Below are 22,088 nucleotides of genomic sequence, written 5' to 3'. Positions count from 1 at the left end.
CTTTAATCGGCCATTGAGAGTATTAGCACACCTCTGCTTTTGTCATGTATTATAACAGGGTGGTGTGTGATAGGAGCTCATTAGCTCCAAGTTTGTTTCTTATTGTAGGAAGCAGGTGGCCTGCACTACACACTGTCCCAACCTGTTATTAGGGGTGAGTATGTACAAGAAATCACTACCTCACTTTTTGTCTGTCTATGTACGCACATTTTATTAAGTATAAAGAAATAAAAGTTGTTTTCAAAAATTTTCACATTGCTTGCTATATAGATTGATATTTGAGTGAGAATCACATTCCACCATAACTGCTATCTACAAGAGTTGACTGAACATCCTTAATATTGGGAAATGCTTACAAAAACAAACTGCAATTTTTATCTTATTAAAAATCCTCTCCAGCATTGGAGAGAGCACACGTTCTGCCACTGATCGAAACGGTCAATCGTCAGGCGAGCATCAAACAGGGAGCCTGAAGAAAGAAACCTGAGGAGAGCCTTTTAAAAGGTGATAATACTAGTCTAAAGTAAGGCAAGAGCAGAAAAAAAAAGTGTTGATGGTGAAAGTTGAGCAAGAGTACATAATGGATCCTACTCCAGAGAAATATACACTGCTCAAAAAAAATAAAGGGAACACTAAAATTCCACATCCTAGATATCACTGAATGAAATATTTCAGTTGCAAACCTTTATTCATTACATAGTGTAATGTGTTGAGAACAATAAAAAATAAAAATGATCAATGTAAATCAAAATGAATATCCCATGGAGGTCTGGATTTGGAATGATGCTCAAAATCAAAGTGGAAAATCATATTACAGGCTGATCCAACTTCAGTGGAAATGCCTCAAGACAAGGAAATGATGTTCAGTTGTGTGTGTGTTGCCTCCATGTGCCTGTATGACCTAACTACAATGCCTGGGCATGCTACTGATGTGTCGGCGGATGGTTTCCTGAAGGATCTCCTCTCAGACCTGGACTAAAGCATCCGCCAACTCCTGGACAGTGGTGCAACGTGACATTGGTGGATGGTGCGAAACATGATGTCCCAGATGTGTTAAATCGGATTCAGGTCTGGGGAATGGGCGGGCCAGTCCAGTTTCAATGCCTTCGTCTTGCAGGAACTGCTGACACACTCCAGCCACATGAGGTCTGGCATTGTCCTGCATTAGGAGGAACCCAGGGCCACCCGCACCAGCATATTGTCTCACAAGGGGTCTGAGGATCTCATCGTGGTACATAATGGCAGTCAGGCTATCTGGAGCACATGGAGGGCTGTGCGGCCCTCCAAAGAAATGCCACCCCACACCATTACTGACTCACTGCCAAACCGGTCATGCTGAAGGATGTTGCAGGCAGTAGATCGCTCTCCATGGCGTCTCCAGACTCTCACGTCTGTCACATGTGCTCAGTGTGAACCTGCTTTCATCTGTGAAGAGCACAGGGCGCCAGTGGCGAATTTGCCAATCCTGGTGTTCTGTGGCAAATGCCAATCGTCCTGCACAGTGTTGGGCTGTGAGCAAAACCCCCATCTGTGGACATCGGGCACTCAGACCATCCTCATGGAGTCGGTTTCCAACAGTTTGTGCAGACACATGCACATTTGTGGCCTGCTGGATGTCATTTTGCAGGGCTCTGGCAGTGCTCCTCCTGTTCCTCCTTGCACAAAGGCTGAGGTAGCGGTCCTGCTGCTGGGTTGTTGCTCTCCTATGGCTCCCGCGAGCTGGGGTGGGCTGGCTGCAGAGACAGCAGGAGGTCCTGTGCTCCCACTCATTAGCCTGATGTAATATTCACTGCACCTGCTGTCCGTCACCTCGGTGCTGAAGCCACTCCGAGTTGATTCACATAGGGGCAGCGAATATTGCATGTGCCTGCACTCCCGCTCCTCCCATCATGAATATGGCCCCCTATCACTCTTATATGCCATCCCCTTCCCCCCCGAGTTGCTGGCAGACACATGCCCCCCCGGTGCTGCTGGCAGACACATGATAAAATAACAAACACTTAACACCTTCTGATAATGGCTCCTTGCTCACAGCTCCTCTGTTGCTCTTCCTGTGTCTGTGCTGACATCAGATCATGTGATCGGCACAGAACAGTGATGACAGTGATACGGTACATCCAAACACAGTTGGTTCCGACCTTCCTATAAATGCAGGCTTTACCATGATATTAGCCAGAGGTAAGTGTTCACACTAGGCCAGGGGTGTCAAACTGCATTCCTCGAGGGCTGCAAACAGGTCATGTTTTCAGGATTTCCTGGTACTGCACAGGTGATAATCTAATCACCTACACAAATAATGAGTTGGTGATTAAATTATCACCTGTGCAGTACAAGGAAATCCTGAAAACATGACCTGTTTGGAGCCCTCGAGGAATGCAGTTTGACACCCCTGCACTAGACAGTCAGGTCAGAGACCCATCCGATTCATGAGATTACCTTGACGTTTGGTGGATGGGCTCACATTTTATGGCCAAATTTTGTGCTAAGCCTCTCATGTGTTTTTTCATAGATTTCACGAACCATTATGCTATTCACATTTCATGTATCGCACATTCCCTTGCTTTAGCACAATTGAGTGCAGCCATTCATCTATTTACCACAAGTGTGAAAGCACAACCAGCATTCAAAAGTGATCAAAACATCAGCCAGAAAGCATTGGTACTGAGATGTGGTCTGTGGTCCCCACCTGCAGAACCACTACTTTATTGAGTGTGTCTTGATAATTGGCAATAATTTCCATCTGTTATCTATTCCATTTGCACAACAGCATGTGAAATTGATTGTCAATCAGTGTTGCTTCCTAAGTGGACAGTTTGATTTCACAGAAGATTGATTTACTTGGAGTTATATTCTGTTGTTTAAGTGTTCCCTTTATTTTTTTGAGCAGTGTATGCAATACAAAAGATACCAGTAAGAGATAATGTATACGAGGAAACAAACCCTCTTATAGACAGTTGATGGAGCGGTGAGTGCCATCAGTTTGGCGATTAGTGGGGTCCCAGCAGTGGGCTCCTCAGCGCTCACAGTTATCGCCTATCCTGTAGAATGGCAATAAATGTTGCAGAAAGAACAACTCTTAATTGAAGCTCTGTAAAGTCCCAGGCATCAATAGGTTATATCTAAGTATTCAGCAGGAACTGCTGCAGGGATTTAGAATGTTATGGTAATTATGATATGGTAATTGGTCTCTTCTACAGTGTAGGCCTCCTGATTTTTGTCTGACAGATGCTGTGGGAGAAGAGAAGGATCAGACAGCTGGAATCTCGTTGCCTCTGTCACGATTGCTCCTGAGTGTTTGGATGCAGTGAATGACAGTTGTGCCGTCCAATCTAGGAATGGGGTGTGCTGAGCTGTCAGTATGGTGATGGACAGTTCAGCCGTGCAATCGGATGCTGGCGTGTGCGGAGCCGTCAGTGGCTGGAGTTACAGTTTAGCCTTCCAATCTGGTACAGGGTTTGCCGGGAACTTCATTCATGTGCCTCTTGTCCAGAGTAATTACTTGGCTATTTAACCAGCTCTCTGCCTTTGATTGCTACCAATTGTAGTTTTGCTCATGAGGTGTGTGCTTGCTCTGTGCTTCTTGTCTGGTATTCTTATCTTTGCTGCTCGACCTAGGATTTGTCTTGACCATTTCTTTGCCTAGTCCTTTTGTCGTGATCCACTACCTTCTTGGAATATTGACTTCGGACTGTTTCCTGACTATGCCTTCATCTCACCCCTTTTTCCTATGACGTTCTCTCTTGGCTTTTGACCTTGGACCTCTTGACCACCCAGCCTCACGGCTTATCTGTGAGTAGTGACTAGTGTTGTTTCCAAGAAAGATAAGCAGCAGCCCACAGAGGTGTCTTGTTGCTTCCTCTCTTCCCGCTGAACGAGAGCTCGGCCGAGACGAACATTCATGTGTATGGGGAAGTCGGGAGACGTAGCTGTCTGCTGAACTTATGTTTGACCACCAGCTGTCTCCTGTGTATGGTCACTCGTATAGTGAAGCCTGAAAGTGATCTAGAAAAGGTGGAATCATACCATCTGATATCTCTTACTAGCCAAGATATTAAAACATTCAAAACGGTTTTTTAACAGTGGTTGGAGGAGGCTCCCTTTCATGTGTTTGCCATGATGGCCATTACACAATACCTGAAGGAAGCGTCTTATGTGTTCTGTAAATATGGATGGAGCAGCTCCAACTCTCTGGATGTATGGTGTCATTTTTTTAATGATTATAGAAGTCTTTTGAAGAGGGAAATTGAGGGTTTCTCATTAGGAAGCTTTATATCTCTATACTGGCCGGTGTCGTAACGTGTACCACTTATAACCCTTTTTGAACTGCACGACTGGTATACTGATGTCTGTATGAAAAGGGAAAAGCCATTTAAATGTATGCTCCGATGCCGCCTTGCTTGCTTTGCTGAATGTTATTCTTTTAAGCCCACGGAGTCAAAACTATGCATATTTCAAGTGACACTAAGAAGAAGCAGCGCGTCTCTAGACAAAGCTTGGAAGTAACTGTAGAACACTTAAAGGGGCTCTGCGGTGAGAGGACATTATCACCTATCTGCAGAATAAGTGATAAATGGTAGATTGGTGGGGGTCCAACCTCTGGAAATAGCAGAACCGGGCACTTTTATCCTAGTTACAATGGAGAAACTGTGTAAATGCTCAACTGCGAAACCCGCACTGATCAGCAGAAAGAGGAATGTTTATTTCTGATGGGTCATTTGTATCTACGTTACAAAATGGAGTCGCAGGATGGACACTCGACCATCGCTCCATTCATTCCCCATAGGATTAGGGAGAGATTAGGGAGCAATGCACTTAGCTTTTTCTTGCTGCCCCATAGGGAATGAATGGAGCAGCGATCAAGCATCCGACCTGCTGTCCCGTTTGGTAATGGAGATAAAATTGCCTGTAATAAAACGCCCTTTTCTGCTGATCAAGGATTTCCCAGCGGTCAGACACCCACCGATCAGTAAGTCATCACTTATCATAAGGTGATAACTTGTTTTAATGGACAACCACTTTAGGGGAAGCAACTCTATTTCTGCTATGTTACATTAACAGGATAAGTCATCAATATCAAATGATCGTGGGGCAAACTCCAGGCATCCGAAGAAATTAGTTGATTAAAGAGACTGCAGAAAATCAGAACCTGAAGTACTTGAATATTAAGGTAGAGGAAACACTCTATCTCCATCCCCCCTAATGAACGGTGTCTGCCATTACAGCACAGGCCCGCACACCTGAACAGGACTTAGTGGCACTTCTCTAACAGCCTCCGGCCCGGTGGTTAGGAAAACCCCTTTATCCCTCCATAACCCCGAGCAGCCGAATACAAAGCGTACAGATCAGAATGGGATTTACGAAGATATTGTACAGTGGGTTCATCTTTCTACAGATAAATGATCAGTAAACCAATTTCGGTCTACAACTACATATCAAAGCAGAAGTGATCAGAAATCAGAACATTAGGGGCCAATTTTTGGACATGGGCTCTGCCGTGAGCAGGTCGGTAGTGAGGTATGTTCTGCTAATGGGCTTTCCCGGCAAAGACGGTGCTCTAGTCTCCCACAGTCCTGGCCTATAATTGTCAGATCACTAGTTGCTGTAAATGCCACTCATTAATATACTTGAAGATGATCAGGGAGAACAAAAAGATTGAGTTTCAGCTCCTTAAAACAATCCGTTTATTGAATCCAAGCATAAAATCCAAATGTCCATAGTGTACAGACTCCCATCGGTAAGTGCCCAAGGTGACAGAGACTAACGGCTACGCGTTTCGATCAAGATGATCTTTATCAAAGACAAAGATAGGCTTTGATAAAGATCATCTTGATCGAAACGCGTAGCCGTTAGTCTCTGTCACCTTGGGCACTTACCGATGGGAGTCTGTACACTATGGACATTTGGATTTTATGCTTGGATTCAATAAACGGATTGTTTTAAGGAGCTGGAACTCAATCTTTTTGTTCTCCCTGATGATCGTCACGTCTACCTGCAGCGGGGTTCCGTGCACCTGCGGTGATTACTGGTGAGCTGGCTACAAACTTTTCTATATATATTTATACTTGAAGATGACCCTATATTTTAAAGGGGTTATCCACTAATCGGACAACCCCATCTCTATCACTATGTTTCACCCAACGAAAATAATAGCAGCTATAGTTATCTTTAGTGCAGCAGCAATTCTAGTCGTGTTGGCACTGGCTCTCCAGTAGCTCATGGGCCACTATTATGTCACGCAATCCCTGCAGCGGCCACTGACTGGCTGCATGGATCGTGTGACACAATGTCAAGCGAGCCCTGGGAGAACCAGTGCCGACAGTGATGGAATGGTGCTGGTACCGGAAGTTAGCATAGCAGCTATTATTTTACTTGGAGGGGGAAACATAGTCATTGAGAAAGGGTTGTGCGAGTAGTGGACAACCCATTTAAAGGACTTTTTCAACCACGATGAGTCGCAAGTGACCAAGTCACCTTAATCTGGGGGAGTCCATAGTCAGACCACCATGATCACACAATTTTTATTCTTCTCCACGCTGCCATTCCTGACCTGGCACAGAACAGGTGTTTTAACTGTGCCCAAAAACTATGTTTTCAGATTCCTGGAGGTCCCATTGAACCTACACCAATCTGCACGTTTTTGCATAACCACCTGAGGTTGGAAACCCCCTGAAGATAAAGATTTATGTTCCACTTCAGGAAAGACATTACAAGTGTCTAAAAATCTTTTACTTGTGTAAGTATGCCCTCTAATGGTGAACTGGTTAAAACAATTTAAAAAAAAAAAATTTATACACTAGATGGTGGCCCGATTCTAACACATCGAGTACAGCACAGGCCACGTAGTACATAGGAGCCATGTAGTATATAGCAGACAAATACTACGTGGCCTGTGCTATATACTATGTGGCTGCTATATACATACATACATATTGTAGAATACCCGATGCGTTAATACAGGCCACACAGTATATAACACAGCCCAAATAGTATATAACACAGCCCACGCAGTATATAGCAGCCACACAGTATATAACACAGGCGACGTAGTATATAACACAGGCCATGCAGTATATAACAGTGGCCACGTAATATATAGCACAGGCTACACAGTACATAACACAGCCCACAGAGTATCTCACACTGGCCACGTAGTATATAGCACAGCCACGTGGTATATAGCAGCCGCGCAGTATATAACGCAGCCCACGCGGTATATAACACTGCCCACGCGGTATATAACACTGCCCACGCGGTATATAACACTGCCCACGTAGTATATAGCAGCCACGCTGTATATAACACTGCCCACGTAGTATATAGCAGTGTGGGCACATATCCGTGTTAAAAAAAGATAATTAAAATAAAAAATAGTTATATACTCACCCCCTTGGATCCAGCGACGCTGTCCCTATGCGCGCGGCTGCCGCCATCTTCCGTTCCCAGGATGCATTGCGAAATTACCCAGATGACTTAGCGGTCTCGCGAGACCGCTAAGTCTTCTGGGTAATTTCGCAAAGCATCTCTGGGAACGGAAGATGGCGGCAGCCACGAGTGCATTGTCGGACTACAGAAGGTGAGCATAGCAGGTTTTTTGTTTTTTTAAAATTATTTTTAACTTGGTCACACAGGGTTAATAGCAGCGGTTAGGGGGGCGGTACCCGCGGCCCGTTACCGCTGGCATTAACCCTGTGTGAGCGGTGAGTGGAGGGGAGTATGCGGGCGCCGGGCACTGACTGCAAGGGAGTAGGGAGGGACTAATCGGACTGTGCCCGTCGCTGATTGGTCGCGGCAACCATGACCGGCAGCTGGCGAGACCAATCAGTGACGCGGGATTTCCGTGATGGAAGTTGCTGACAGACAGAAAGACAGACAGACGGAAGTACCCCTTAGACAATTATATATATAGATATATATATATAATTCTTCACTTTCTGCAAATTCCCCTAATCCCTACTCCTAGTAAAGAACTGTTCATCTCCTCTTCAATCCTTCCCATCCATCTTACCTCCTCCTCAGAACTGTTCCTTAACATACAATCCTCTGTGTCCAAGCTCCAAGCACAGACAGCCCCCTGATGCCCTCTCCTGCTCCCACCTGCTAACACTTTCTCTGCTCCTTCTCACTGCTGGTGATATCTCTCTAAATCCTGGTCCTCCTCACCACATCTAAAAAAACACCATAAGAGGAAAAACCTCCACTATTCTAGACATAAAAAACACCAGTACACAGGCAGAGATGCTTACCTGTCCAAGGCCTCCAACAATTGCACTAGCCAAGGTGCAGCGGACCCAAGTAAAGATGGCAGATACACAGGTGCAATAATACCAATAAGGCAGCCACCCTACAATCAGGAATTGGCCACTTCATGCACCTGTGCAAACAAATAGTCTGTATGTGGCGTGTTCACACAGCAATGCAAAGTATATGGCTCAAAGCCTATTAATGACGCCATATAGCGGGCTAACATCCCGACTGCCAATGTGTAAGGACCCTTGACGTGGGTTGGCAGCTTAAATATTGTGGCCATAATATCGACCAATACCTTGCATATATTGTTATGTTTTTGGTGCACTGTATATTTTTCCAGGGTGCGGCTGGGCCCTAGATGGCTCTGTATACTGTGGCCTCTGTTCACACAGGATGCATTATGGTTAGCCCGCTATATGGCGTCAATAGGCTTTGAGCCATATACTTTGCATTTCTGTATGAACACGCCACATACAGACTATTTGTTTAAACAGGTGCACCAAGTGGCCAATTCCTGATTGTAGGGTGGCTGCCTTATCGGTATTATTGCACCTGTGTATCTGCCATCTTAACTTGGGTCCGCTGCACCTTGGCTAGTGCAATTGTTGGAGGCCTTGGACAGGTAAGCATCTCTGCCTGTGTACTGGTGTTTTTTTTTTCCTCCTCACCACATTCCCACAGTCAGTTCTACCTCCCATCCACGCTCTATCACAAATTTCCGTAACCTCGCTAATCTTATACCCATTCGCCCAGCCCCCACTTCCCCAGTCCCACCAACAGGAGCTCTGTGGAACGCTCGCTCTGTCTGCAACAAGCTTTCCTACATCCGCGATCTTTTTGTTGATACCAAACTTTCCTTCCTCGCCATCACCGAAACCTGGCTCACCCCCTCTGACACAGCCTCTCCTGCTGCACTCTCCTATGGTGGCTTCCACCTTTCTCACACACCCCGCCCCAGCAGCAAGCATGGCGGAGGAGTTCGTTTTCTCCTGTCAGATAACTGCTCCTTCACCCCAATCCCACTGCCACCCTCTGTTACCCTCCCTTCCTTTGAGGTGCACTCTGTGCGCATCTATGCCCCCACCAACCTCCAACTGGCTGTCATTTACCGCCGCCCAGGGCCAGCCACCACCTTTTTTGACCACTTCACCACCTGGCTACTTCATTTCCATTCTGCGGACGTTCCCACTATCATCATGGGCGACTTCAACATTGACACTCTCAGCTGCCACTAAACTTCTATCTCTCACTTCCTCCTTCGGCCTCACTCAATGGTCTTCTGCAGCCACTCACAAAGATGGTCACACATTGGACCTCATCTTCACCCGCCTCTGCTCCCTATCTAACCTCTCTAACTCGCCTCTTCCTCTTTCTGACCACAATCTACTCACATTCTCTTCCCTCTCCACTCCTTGTCTACAATCCCCACCCCACAAACTTGCACACCCTCGCAGAAATCTTAAACACCTTGATCTACATTCACTCTCTGAATCCCTCCTCCCTCTCACAGACATAAGTTCCCTACACAATGCGGATGACGCTGCCGCTCTATATAACACCACAATAGCTGCAGCTTTGGAATCTCTTGCCCCTCTCACACATACCAAAGCTCGCAAAATCAACAGACAGCCCTGGCACACCAGCCTGACCAAAGAACTGAGGCGAGCTTCCAGGGCTGCAGAGTGGAGATGGAAAAGATCCCACTCCAACGAGCACTTTATCGCATTCAAGCAGTCCCTCACTACTTTCAAGACCACACTCGCCACAGCTAAACAAACATACTTCTCATCTCTCATATTCTCCCTGTCTCACAACCCTAAACGGTTATTCAACACCTTCAACTCTCTCCTCCGTCCCCCAGCACCTCCACCCTCTCCACTCATCTCAGCTGAAGACTTTGCCTCATTTTTGAGACCATCAGGGACAGTTTTGGTCGACAACCCCCAGAGCCCTTCCTCCCAACTACCCAGCCCTCTACCTTGAAAACCAACTTCTCCACCATTACAGAAGATCAACTCTCCACTCTACTCTCAAGATTGTATTTATATATATATATATATATATATATATATATATATATATATATATATATATATATATATATATATATATACACACACACATATATATATACACACACACACAAACATACACACTGTGAAAGATTTCAAAACTACAAGTGTTTTTATTTTTTTATCAATGAACAAAATGCAAAGTGAATGCGCAAAAGAGAAATCAAATCACATTAATATTTCGTTTGACCACCTTTTGTCTCCAAGACATCATCAATTCTTCTAGGTAACTGTCGTATAGTATTTGAAAGAACTCAACAGTGAGGTTCTTTGAAACAACTTGGAGAACTAACCACAGAACTTCTGTTTATGTTGGCTTGTGCAAATCCTTCGGTCTCTTCATGTAATCCCAGACAGACTCAATGATGTTATAAAGGAACCTCCACCATGCTTCACTTTTGCCTGCAGACACTCATAATTGACTTTAATTCACTCACTTTGCAATTTTGTCACGATTCCACAGCGCAGGGGAGTACCGGGCACTCAGTACAGCTCATCCTATAGTATGCGGAGGCGTGCTCATCTGTCAGTTTGGGTATGGGATTTCCCTGCAGGCCAATAAGTCCTCCTGGTGATGACCTTTCAGAGTGATTGCCTGGCTATTTAGCTAGCTGGCTATGTTTGGACTATTGCCAGTCATAACTTTTGCACGGTGGCGTGTGTGTGCGTTGTGCTCAGTATTCTCTGATCTTTGTTGCCAGACCTTGGATTTAGTCTCTTTGACCATTGCCTTGACGTTCTCTGATCCTCGATGCCTGGCCTCTGACTTGCTCTTGACTATTCGCTTGTCTTATCCCTTGGTCTCTGTTTTAATCTCAGACTCCTTGACCTCCCTGCCTCATGGCTTGTCTGTGAGAAGTGACTCAATGCCGTATTTTTATTAATTGATAAAAACAAACTATTAACTCTATTTTCCCACACTTGCCCCACACTTTTGAACAGTACTGTATTATTCAGGTATAAAAGTGCATCAACATGAAGGAAAAGTCATGGAATTATGGAAATAAGAGGATAAACATATCAATAATATGTAAATGATGGAAAAATGGAAACAAATTATTCAAAACATGTACATTTATGTAGTATCAAGTATGAGTGCCACACACAGAAATACACGAATTTACACATCTTGATATGCGATTAATTAATGGTTGACCTAGGGATGTTCTGCCACTGATTGCACTTGGACAAATCTGCTGCTGGCAGCTCCCTATGCAATTGCTGACTAATGTCTCTCATCGAGCACATGTGGAATGACAAGTCCGGAGACGCTGCAGGCCACGGTAGCACAATTAGGTAATGGAGGCAGCTCACACTAGCAGGAGCAACATATGGCCTAGCGTTGTTAAGAGGACACGGACCTTGAGAAAGACGCCTTGAGCGTCGATACGCGTGGGTCTTGGCACCCACACAGCTATACTGACCTGATTTGCCTGCCGGTTTAGGACAGTCCTCACGGGTGTTTGCACTGGTTTGGGTAAGGGATACCCGAGGATTGATTAGGAGGGTGAATTGGTGGTAACTATTGGGGACTGAGGTCTCTTCACCATATCCCTGCCTAGAGGCTCAGTGTTTGTGGGACCACGCTTAGTGGCCCTTGTGTACCAATCCGACGGCCCGGTATTCTGGAGCAGCTATTCATACAGTGCGTACATTTTGTATTATGTAGGCTATCAGGATCAGATGTTACTTATGCTTATTGGTGATAGGATATTCGAACTAGCTGTGTAAGGTGCACATGTCTGTCAGCATTTATCTGTTATTATGGTGGACCCATTATTTCTATCTTTGTTTTTAGATGTTTTTAAATGTTTTTGCGTATGTTGTTCTCTGAATAAAGACTTTTGTTACTCTTAGTTATATTGTGGTGATCCCTATGTTCATGCATACGCTTGCTCTTGTTTACTGTTAAAACCCTGCTGTTCTGTTCGGATCATAGTGACCCGAACAGACTTTTTGCGGCCCTGTAGATTTTTTTTTTCTGTAAGTCTATAAAACTTGAGACTCCTTGACTTTTCCTCATTTGGGGGGACCTACCTATGAGTATTTTTTTTTTGTTACTTTTTGCTACACGCAAAAAGTTACACCTGTTGTGTTCGGGTCATAGTGACCCGACATCGTTTTTTACAGCTGTGAGGCCATATTTTCAGTGAAATAAAGGAGTTATAACCTCAGTTGGGTCTATTTATTGCATCTACTATTGTATATCAATTGATTTATTTCCTAAATTATTTCAATGAGGTCGTACACGCGCTCTACCGGGGGTATGCATTGAGATCTGCGCACCATAAAAATGGCTTTATATTGATTATTTTTGGTGCGCAGTCTATTCTAAAATGTAGAGTGCATCCGGAGAGATCACTAGGTGTGCACTACACGTGTATATTATGCGCAGAACGGACTGCTCAGAACGCGCTGTCTAAGACTTTTTTTTTTGTAAAGCTGAGCTGTAAAGTCTTGCAAATAATTTTTTTTTGCTAAGCAAGTCTGTCTTCCTGACTTATCTGCTTGTTTTCAGAAGGGTTCTTATCTTCTCTGCTCTTATCAGTACACATATGCTAGCCCAGACATGTTACCTTTCAGTTTCTTTGGAGAGCAGCTGTGTGCTTCTACCCCCATGGCCTCTTCCGGCATCAAAAGAAAAAGATGCAGCTATTGCCCTTCTACTTGTGAAAACAAGACGAGTATAACATGTCTGTAAAACATTTCTATGCAAAAATCATGTGTATTGTTTTTCATGCAAGAATCCGTAAATTTATATGATCATGTAAATATATTTACATTGTAATGTTTATTATCTTTAATTTTTTATCACAAAATGTTTGATTTGATTGTTTTGTGTTTTTTTTTTTTTTTACAAAATATGTGTAGTTTTCTATTTTCGTTTTGCTCATTGGATGGATCTGTTTTTTCAGAATAAAAACAACAAAAAAAAAGATTTCTAGTTCATTTATCCTTTTTTTTTTTTTACTACCAAACATGTTCACAAACAGTCTAGTAAGCAAAAAGTATTAAAAAAAATGGAGTTAGAGTGTCTAAAATCAAGGTTTAATAAGCCGGGTCATAGTGACCCGGAACACTACAAGTGTATAGTAAATGCGAACAAAACAGCAGGGTTAAGTGGAGAAATGTCAGTACGACTGGTTGCACCACAAAAGCAATGTAAAATCGAACAATTAGTGTACTTGGAATAAATAACAGAGAGGTCTGACTACAGTATATTATGTCAACCCATACCATAATCCAGAGAGTAGGACCAGTGTGATGTTCATGAGGGGGTCATCTAATTCAAAGAATGGCGAGTTCTGAACTGTTGTGTACTGCAAGTGAAATTGGATGCCACATACCAAACCTAAGATGTTAAACATCAAAAGGTGTTTACATGACACTGGGTCAAAAGCAAAAACGCCCAGTTTCCGGTGTTCCACTGACCTCATTCCCCCTCTATCAAAGTCTAAAATGCTGCAGAGAAAGATGGAAATGGGGGCCTAAATGGAAGTTATGTTCTTGAATAATGAGTCCCACTTTTGTCTTCAATGTAATCATAGATGAAAATTGGCTATACCATGTAGAGGTCTTTGCGAAAAAATGAGAAAGTATCCAGGGAGCGGTTTTTCAACACAATGCCAGGCCTGCAGCCCCCCCGGACTTGTCTCCCATCGAGCAAATTTGGGCAGAACATTCCTCAATTAATAAACTTACTGATAGCATGCAAAGCATATAAAGTGTGTGTATTTCTGTACGTGGCGCTCCAATTTTTTCATCATTTGCATATCATTAAGATGTCTATCCATCCTGTCATTTCCATTATTCCACAACTTTTCAACTTTTCCTTCTTCGTGTTCCAAATCCAATGTTGAGCAATGTATACGCACACTTGCATAGCATCAAAATATAATTAATCTTACATTGTATTTTTTGTATGAAGGCATTAATACAAAATTGTGTAACGCCAATGGTGTTCAAAGCAGCTATGAGCCTAATAAAGGCTTCCAGGCCTGTAGCAGCAGCAAAGCAAGCTCTAATAGATTGCCTGATAAACTATAACAGGCAGGCAGTAATTCTCAGCACTATAGAATTACCCATTGTAAAATCAAACAGGGGATCTAAAAAAATTATTAAACAATATTAATTGAGCAAGCTGAAGATAAAATGACCTCTAAAAGGCTTAAAGTTAAAGATGACACATTTCCTTAGAAGAACCCATGGTTGCTGTTTTTTTCGCACATGGTTAGAGGAGGCTGGGTCTTTATAAAGCTGGGAAATTTACATTGCCTGGCCTTTCCTAACGATGATAGTGAACAAGCCATAACCCTAACAAGCTAGTTAAGGTCTGAAACCTTGGTCAAAATTATCTGAAAACACAAATCTCCAAGGGTGCCCAAACTTTTGCATGGACCCATTTTCCTTTTCTAATTTTTAAAATTTAAAAGATGAAAATATATATTTATTTGCCCAAAATACAAAGGAAATGTGTCACCTTTAACTTTAGGACTTTTAGAGATCATTTCATCTTCAACTTACTTAACTGTTCACAATAACACTAATTTTGACCAGGAGTGCCCAAACTTCCCTATAATGGGAAAAAAAAAAAAGTTATTCCTCTTTTAATGTAGAGAAAGGAAAGCTTAATGAACATGCAAGTAATTAATTGTGGCTGTTATTGAAACTGGACCCTCATTTCTCTTAATTGGACTTCCTGGACGCTGTCTCTGCTCCGAACTGCTTGAAAATCACCTGTGGGTGAGCTGGATATATTGCTTCTTTCTTCATTGTCTCTTTTAATGTGACAACATAAAAACATGTTTTCATCTTTTCCATGATGTGCAAAAGTAGATAAAATAATTCTGCTTATTGTTAGTATTTTCACAATCACATCGATACATAGCATCAGAGTGACCCAATTTATGTCGCACAAAGAAAATGGGAAAACCAAAAAAAAAAAAAAATTTTTTTTTTTTATATCCCACATAAAAAAAAAAAAAAAAAAAAAAATCACCACTCTAATGTTAACAAGCATCATCATTTAGTTCTGTGGACGCCAGATGGAGATGACTGAAAAAAATAAACACCTATAAGGCGGGGGCCACATCGGTGGCACAGCTAAAGAGCGCCGATGCTGCTGTGAATGGGGAGACAATGAGACCAGCAGGATATTGGGACAGGAAAGTCATAAAAAGGCAGAACCAGCTGTTTTTGTGACTTGCTTGTTGTGGTCAAAATACCTTGTTGGCCGCAATGTGACCCCAATCACTTGCAGTACACGGTGATGTGACGCTCATTGGCTGAGCGACTTGTGTCACCATCAAAGTTGTAGTACAGCCCCTGCCTAATTAGAAAACTCTTGGTTAACAGAGGGTTAAAATATTTTGCCTATCATTGCAGTTGCTTATATTGTTTTAGTAAAGTATACTATTTTATTGCTATTTTCAGTACTTATACTACCTTGAAAAAATATTCATACCCTGTGAACTTTTCCACATTTTTTCACGTTAGATCCACAAACTTACCATAAATGTATTTTTATGTGATATCAACACAAAGTAACAAGTATTTGTGAAGTGTAAAGGAAATGATACATTTTTTTTTAATTATTTAAAAATATAAATCTGAAAATTGTGAGATGTATTTGTGTTCAATCCCCCCCAAGTCAATACTTTTGTTGCGCCACCTTTCGCTGCAATTACTGCTGCAAGTCTTTTGGGGGTCTGTCTCTACCAGCTGCTCATCTAAAGACAACTATTTGCCCATTCTTCTTTGTACCCTTGTTCTATCTCAGTGAGATAGAATGGAGACGTCTGTGAACAGAAATTTTCAAGTCTTATCACAGATTCTCAATGGGATTTAAATGGGAAATCACATAAAATCCAAATAAAAAATATTTAAGATTGTGGGTGTAATGTGGAGAAAATGTAGTTCATACTTTTTCAAGGTGTGTGTGTGTGTGTGTGTGTCTATATATATATATATATATATATATATATATATATATATATATATATATATATATATATATATATATATATCTACATACATAATTGTCTAAGGGGTACTTCCATCTGTCTGTCTGTCCTTCTGTCACGGATATTCATTGGTCGTGGCCTCTGTCTATCATGGAAATCCAAGTCGCTGATTGGTCGCCGCAAAACAGCCACGACCAATCAGCGACGGGCACAGTCCGGAAGAAAATTGCCGCTCTATACTCCCCGCAGTCAGTGTCCCCGGAGCTCCGCTCCCCGCAGTCCGTGTCTCCGGCGCCCGCTCCATACTCCCCTCCGGTCACCGCTAACACAGGGTTAATGCGCTATTAACCCTGTGTCTCCCCAACCTTTTACTATTGATGCTGCCTATGCGGCATCAATAGTAAAAGAAAGTAAATGTTAAAAATAGTACAAACAAAAAACCTGCTATACTCACCCTCCGTTGTCCGCTGAGCCACTCGCACCTGCCGCCATCTTCCTTTCCCAGCGATGCTTTGCGAAATTACCCATAAGACCTAGCGGTCTCGTGAGACCGCTAAGTCATATGGGTAATTTCGCAAACCATCCTGGGAACGCAAGATGTCGGCAGCCGCGCGCCCATCTGCACAGCGCCATTGGATCCCAGGAAGTGGAGAGACGGGACGCTGAGGAGCAGTGACCAGAATGGTGAGTATGTTCAACTACAAGGGGCCCTCGGATCGTTAGGGGAGTATGTTTATTTTTTATTTTTTTAACCTGTGACATACGTAGCTCGGTAATATAATACGTCACTGGGCAATATACTACGTGGCTCTGTGCTGTATACTACAAGGCTGGGCAATATACTACGTGGCTGGGCAATATACTACGTAACTGGGAAATATACTACGTGGCTGGGCAATATACTATGTGGCTGGACAATATACTACCTCGCTCTGCAATATACTACGTTGCTCTGTGCTGTATACTACATGGCTGGGCAATATACTATGTGGACATGCATATTCTAGAATACCCGATGCGTTAGAATCGGGCCACCATCTAGTATGTATGTACTGTATGTATGTATGTACTGTATATATTATATATATATATATATATATATATATATATATATATATATATATATATATATATATATATATATATATATATTTTTTTTTTTTTTATTAGATGGTGGCCCAATTCTAACGCATCGGGTATTCTAGAATATGCATGTCCACGTAGTATATTGCCCAGCCACGTAGTATATTACCCAGCGACGTAGTATATTGCCCAGCGATGTAATGTATAGCACAGAGCCACGTAGTATATTGCCCAGTCACATACTATATTGCCCATCTACGTAGTATATTGCCCAGCCACGTAGTATATTACCCAGCGACGTAGTATATTGCCCAGCGATGTAATGTATAGCACAGAGCCACGTAGTATATTGCCCAGTCACATACTATATTTCCCATCTACGTAGTATATTGCACAGCCACGTAGTATATTGCACAGCGACGGAGTATACAGCACAGAGCATATTGCCCAGCCACGTAGTATATTGCCCAGTGACATAGTATACAGCACAGAGCCACGTAGCATATTGCCCAGCCACATAGTATATTGCCCAGCCATGTAGTATATTGCACAGCCCACGTAGTATATTGCCCAGTCACGTACTATATTGCCCAGTCACATAGTATATTGTCCAGCCACGTAGTATATTGCCCAGCCACGTAGTATACAGCACAGAGCATATTGCCCAGCCAGGTAGTATATTGGCCAGTTACGTAGTATATTGCCCAGTGACGTTCAGCACAGAGCCATGTAGTATATTGCCCAGTGACGTAGCATACAGCACAGAGCCACGTAGTATATTGCCCAGCCACGTAGTATATTGCCCAGCCACGTACAGTTTGGGCCAGAAATATTTGGACAGTGACACAATTTTCGCGAGTTGGGCTCTGCATGCCACCACATTGGATTTGAAATGAAACCTCTACAACAGAATTCAAGTGCAGATTGTAACGTTTAATTTGAAGGGTTGAACAAAAATATCTGATAGAAAATGTAGGAATTGTACACATTTCTTTACAAACACTCCACATTTTAGGAGGTCAAAAGTAATTGGACAAATAAACATAACCCAAACAAAATATTTTTATTTTCAATATTTTGTTGCAAATCCTTTGGAGGCAATCACTGCCTTAAGTCTGGAACCCATGGACATCACCAAACGCTGGGTTTCCTCCTTCTTAATGCTTTGCCAGGCCTTTACAGCTGCAGCCTTCAGGTCTTGCTTGCTTGTGGGTCTTTCCGTCTTAAGTCTGGATTTGAGCAAGTGAAATGCATGCTCAATTGGGTTTAGATCTGGAGATTGACTTGGCCATTGCAGAATGTTCCACTTTTTGGCACTCATGAACTCCTGGGTAGCTTTGGCTGTATGCTTGGGGTCATTGTCCATCTGTACTATGAAGCGCCGTCCAATCAACTTTGCAGCATTTGGCTGAATCTGGGCTGAAAGTATATCCCGGTACACTTCAGAATTCATCCGGCTACTCTTGTCTGCTCTTATGTCATCAATAAACACAAGTGACCCAGTGCCATTGAAAACCATGCATGCCCATGCCATCACGTTGCCTCCACCATGTTTTACAGAGGATGTGGTGTGCCTTGGATCATGTGCCGTTCCCTTTCTTCTCCAAACTTTTTTCTTCCCATCATTCTGGTACAGGTTGATCTTTGTCTCATCTGTCCATAGAATACTTTTCCAGAACTGAGCTGGCTTCTTGAGGTGTTTTTCTGCAAATTTAACTCTGGCCTGTCTATTTTTGGTATTGATGAATGGTTTGCATCTAGATGTGAACCCTTTGTATTTACTGTCATGGAGTCTTCTCTTTACTGTTTACTTAGAGACAGATACACCTACTTCACTGAGAGTGTTCTGGACTTCAGTTGATGTTGTGAACGGGTTCTTCTTCACCAAATTAAGTATGCGGCGATCATCCACCACTGTTGTCATCCGTGGACGCCCAGGCCTTTTTGAGTTCCCAAGCTCACCAGTCAATTCCTTTTTTCTCAGAATGTACCCAACTGTTGATTTTGCTACTCCAAGCATGTCTGCTATCTCTCTGATGGATTTTTTCTTTTTTTTCAGCCTCAGGATGTTCTGCTTCACCTCAATTGAGAGTTCCTTTGACTGCATGTTGTCTGCTCACAGCAACAGCTTCCAAATGCAAAACCACACACCTGGAATCCACCCCTGACCTTTTCACTACTTCATTGATTACAGGTTAACGAGGGAGACGCCTTCAGAGTTAATTGCAGCCCTTAGAGTCCATTGTCCAATTACTTTTGGTCCCTTGAAAAAGAGGACGCTATGCATTACAGAGCTATGATTCCTAAACCCTTTCTCCAATTTGGATGTGGAAACTATCATATTGCAGCTGGGAGTGTGCACTTTCAGCCCATATTATATATATAATTGTATTTCTGAACATGTTTTTGTAAACAGCTAAAATAACAAAACTTGTGTCACTGTCCAAATATTTCTGGCCCTAACTGTATGTCACAGCTTAAAAAATAAACATATACTCACCTTCCGATCCGAGGGCTCCTTGTAGTTCTGTCGCCTGTTCGCCAGCTTCCGGTCCCAGGGTGTGATTACATCGCGGTCACATGACCGTGACGTCATGGCAGGTCCTTCTCGTGCAGGACCTGTGATGACGTCGCGGTCACATGACCGTGACGTCATGGCAGGTCCTTGTCGCATACCATCTTTAGCACCGGAGCGTCGCGAGGAGCGGGAAAGGCGCCGGAGGGTGAGTATATGATGATTTTTTTTTTTTAATTATTTTTAACATTAGATCTTTTTATTATTGACGCTGCATAGGCAGCATCAATAGTAAAAACTTGGTCACACAGGGTTAATAGCGGCGGTAACGGAGTGAGTTACCCGCAGCATAACGCGGTCCGTTACTCCTGTGTGAGCGGTGACTGCGGGGAGTATGGAGCGGGCGCCGACTGCAGGGGAGTAGGGAGGGATTAATCGGACTGTGGCCGTCGCTGATTGGTCGCAGCAGCCATGACAGGCAGCTGGCGAGACTAATCAGCGACTTGGATTCCATGACAGACAGAGGCCGCGACCAATGAATATCCGTGACAGACAGAAGGACAGACAGACAATTATATAGTAGATATACACACACATACACACACATATATATAAGCACACAGTGACATATGTACATTGAACATTACCACTAATATGTCACCTTACCTCTCTCACTGACAGTTGTGGTGGCAGGGACACGGGGAAGACAAAGTCTTGGAACTCATACCCAGCAGACTGGACCTTATGGAAGATCTAGATACAAATCAGATATGCACACCCTCAATACACAAAAAGCTGTATAAAGTGAATATGAATTAAGAGTTAACCGTTAATAACTGAAAAGAAAAACTACTGGAAGGAAATAAAAATGTGTAAAACCGTGTCCATTATAGAACATCTATTGTGCGATATTATCATTAGAAATTATGGGTCCAAACCCTGAGGCTGCACTACTGATTCTGATGGCGATATGTCCGCTCCTGGTATTTGTCAGGTGCAGCGACGTGAACGAAACCTTGTGAGGATTCAGATCGGATACAACAATGGTCAGAGATACCATTCCAAATATCTGGGCCCCACAGTTATATAGTCCCAATGGGCTCCTTCTAACATCTCTCATATGTCAGCTTATACCCCGTTATGTACATTTGGTGCACACAAAAGGTGTTTGGGGTGACAGAATTTCATTAATATGTATTACAATGATCATGTTAACACCCCTTGATAAATAGAGGCCAAAAAATGTTCAAATGTTAACTATTTCTTTTGTGCATATTATACGTGCAACAGCACTCTGCTAACATTATGTAAACGACTGCCCTTTTGCTGCATATGAAAAATTTAGATGTTTTTTGAGCACATTTGATCAAAATATGTGAGCCCATCTACAAACATGGGAACATTATCTATTTTCTTTCAGAATTCTTCTATTGATACTCCATTTCTTACTGTTGATTTAGCTAATTCACGACTTCCCAACACTTAAAATCACCCGGCCAGATTGCATAATGCTTGCAAGTGATGTTTTAGAACTTCATAAGCAGCTGCATGGAGATCGCACTGCTGCAGACACAGCCAGACTCCCTGCAGAGAAGGCAAACATGGTTTATTACCATCTCTGCCTTCCTGTGTATACAGTATGGAAAGCAATAACAGTGCTTCCACCTCCGGACCCTGTGGAAGCAGGCGGTGCTGGGAATAAGCAGACCCAGATCAGCTCTGCAGTAGACTTAGGAGGCTGTATTTGCCCTGTAAAGGTATGTGCACACAAAATCTTCTTCAGGCAGATTTTACCGCAGAAAATGCTTCAAAGAATGAACATATGCATCCCTATGTAAAAACAACTTGCTGCGCATGTATTCAGGCTTTTAAACCTCTTTTAACCACTTCAGGTTTCTAAGAATTGACGGGTCCATTTTTCTGCAGTTTTTCACTTGTAAGAGGCCCTGTACTTTACAATGCAAGTCAATGGGAAAGCTCAAAAGGCACCCGGAAGATGACTGGACATCTTTTAAAGCTTTTTGCTTTAAAAATATATAGTTTATTTTTTTATTATTATTCCTTCCAGTTGAAAAAAAAAGAAGAGACCAACAATAATTAAAACGTTACAAAACCCATGGCAAAACGCTCCAAAAAGAAGCATGCAACCAAAACTGTCAGGAAAAAGCTCAGGAAATGACTGAAAGAACGACAGAAAAGACACTTCAG

General features: G+C 42.9%; 1 protein-coding gene across 2 annotated transcripts in view; it reads right to left on the bottom strand.

Annotated features, from left to right (window-relative positions):
- Positions 1-22,088, bottom strand: part of PUS10 (pseudouridine synthase 10) — a 131,721-nt gene that overhangs the window by 87,764 nt on the left and 21,869 nt on the right. For both annotated transcript variants that reach the window (XM_069768897.1, XM_069768898.1), the window contains exon 4: positions 20,547-20,633. In XM_069768897.1, the coding sequence (XP_069624998.1) occupies positions 20,547-20,633 (87 nt within the window). The remainder of the gene's footprint in view (positions 1-20,546; positions 20,634-22,088) is intronic.

The sequence above is a fragment of the Ranitomeya imitator genome, chromosome 5, assembly GCF_032444005.1.
Source record: "Ranitomeya imitator isolate aRanImi1 chromosome 5, aRanImi1.pri, whole genome shotgun sequence".
NCBI lineage: Eukaryota > Metazoa > Chordata > Amphibia > Anura > Dendrobatidae > Ranitomeya > Ranitomeya imitator.
This window is presented reverse-complemented; position numbering and strand designations above follow the sequence as displayed.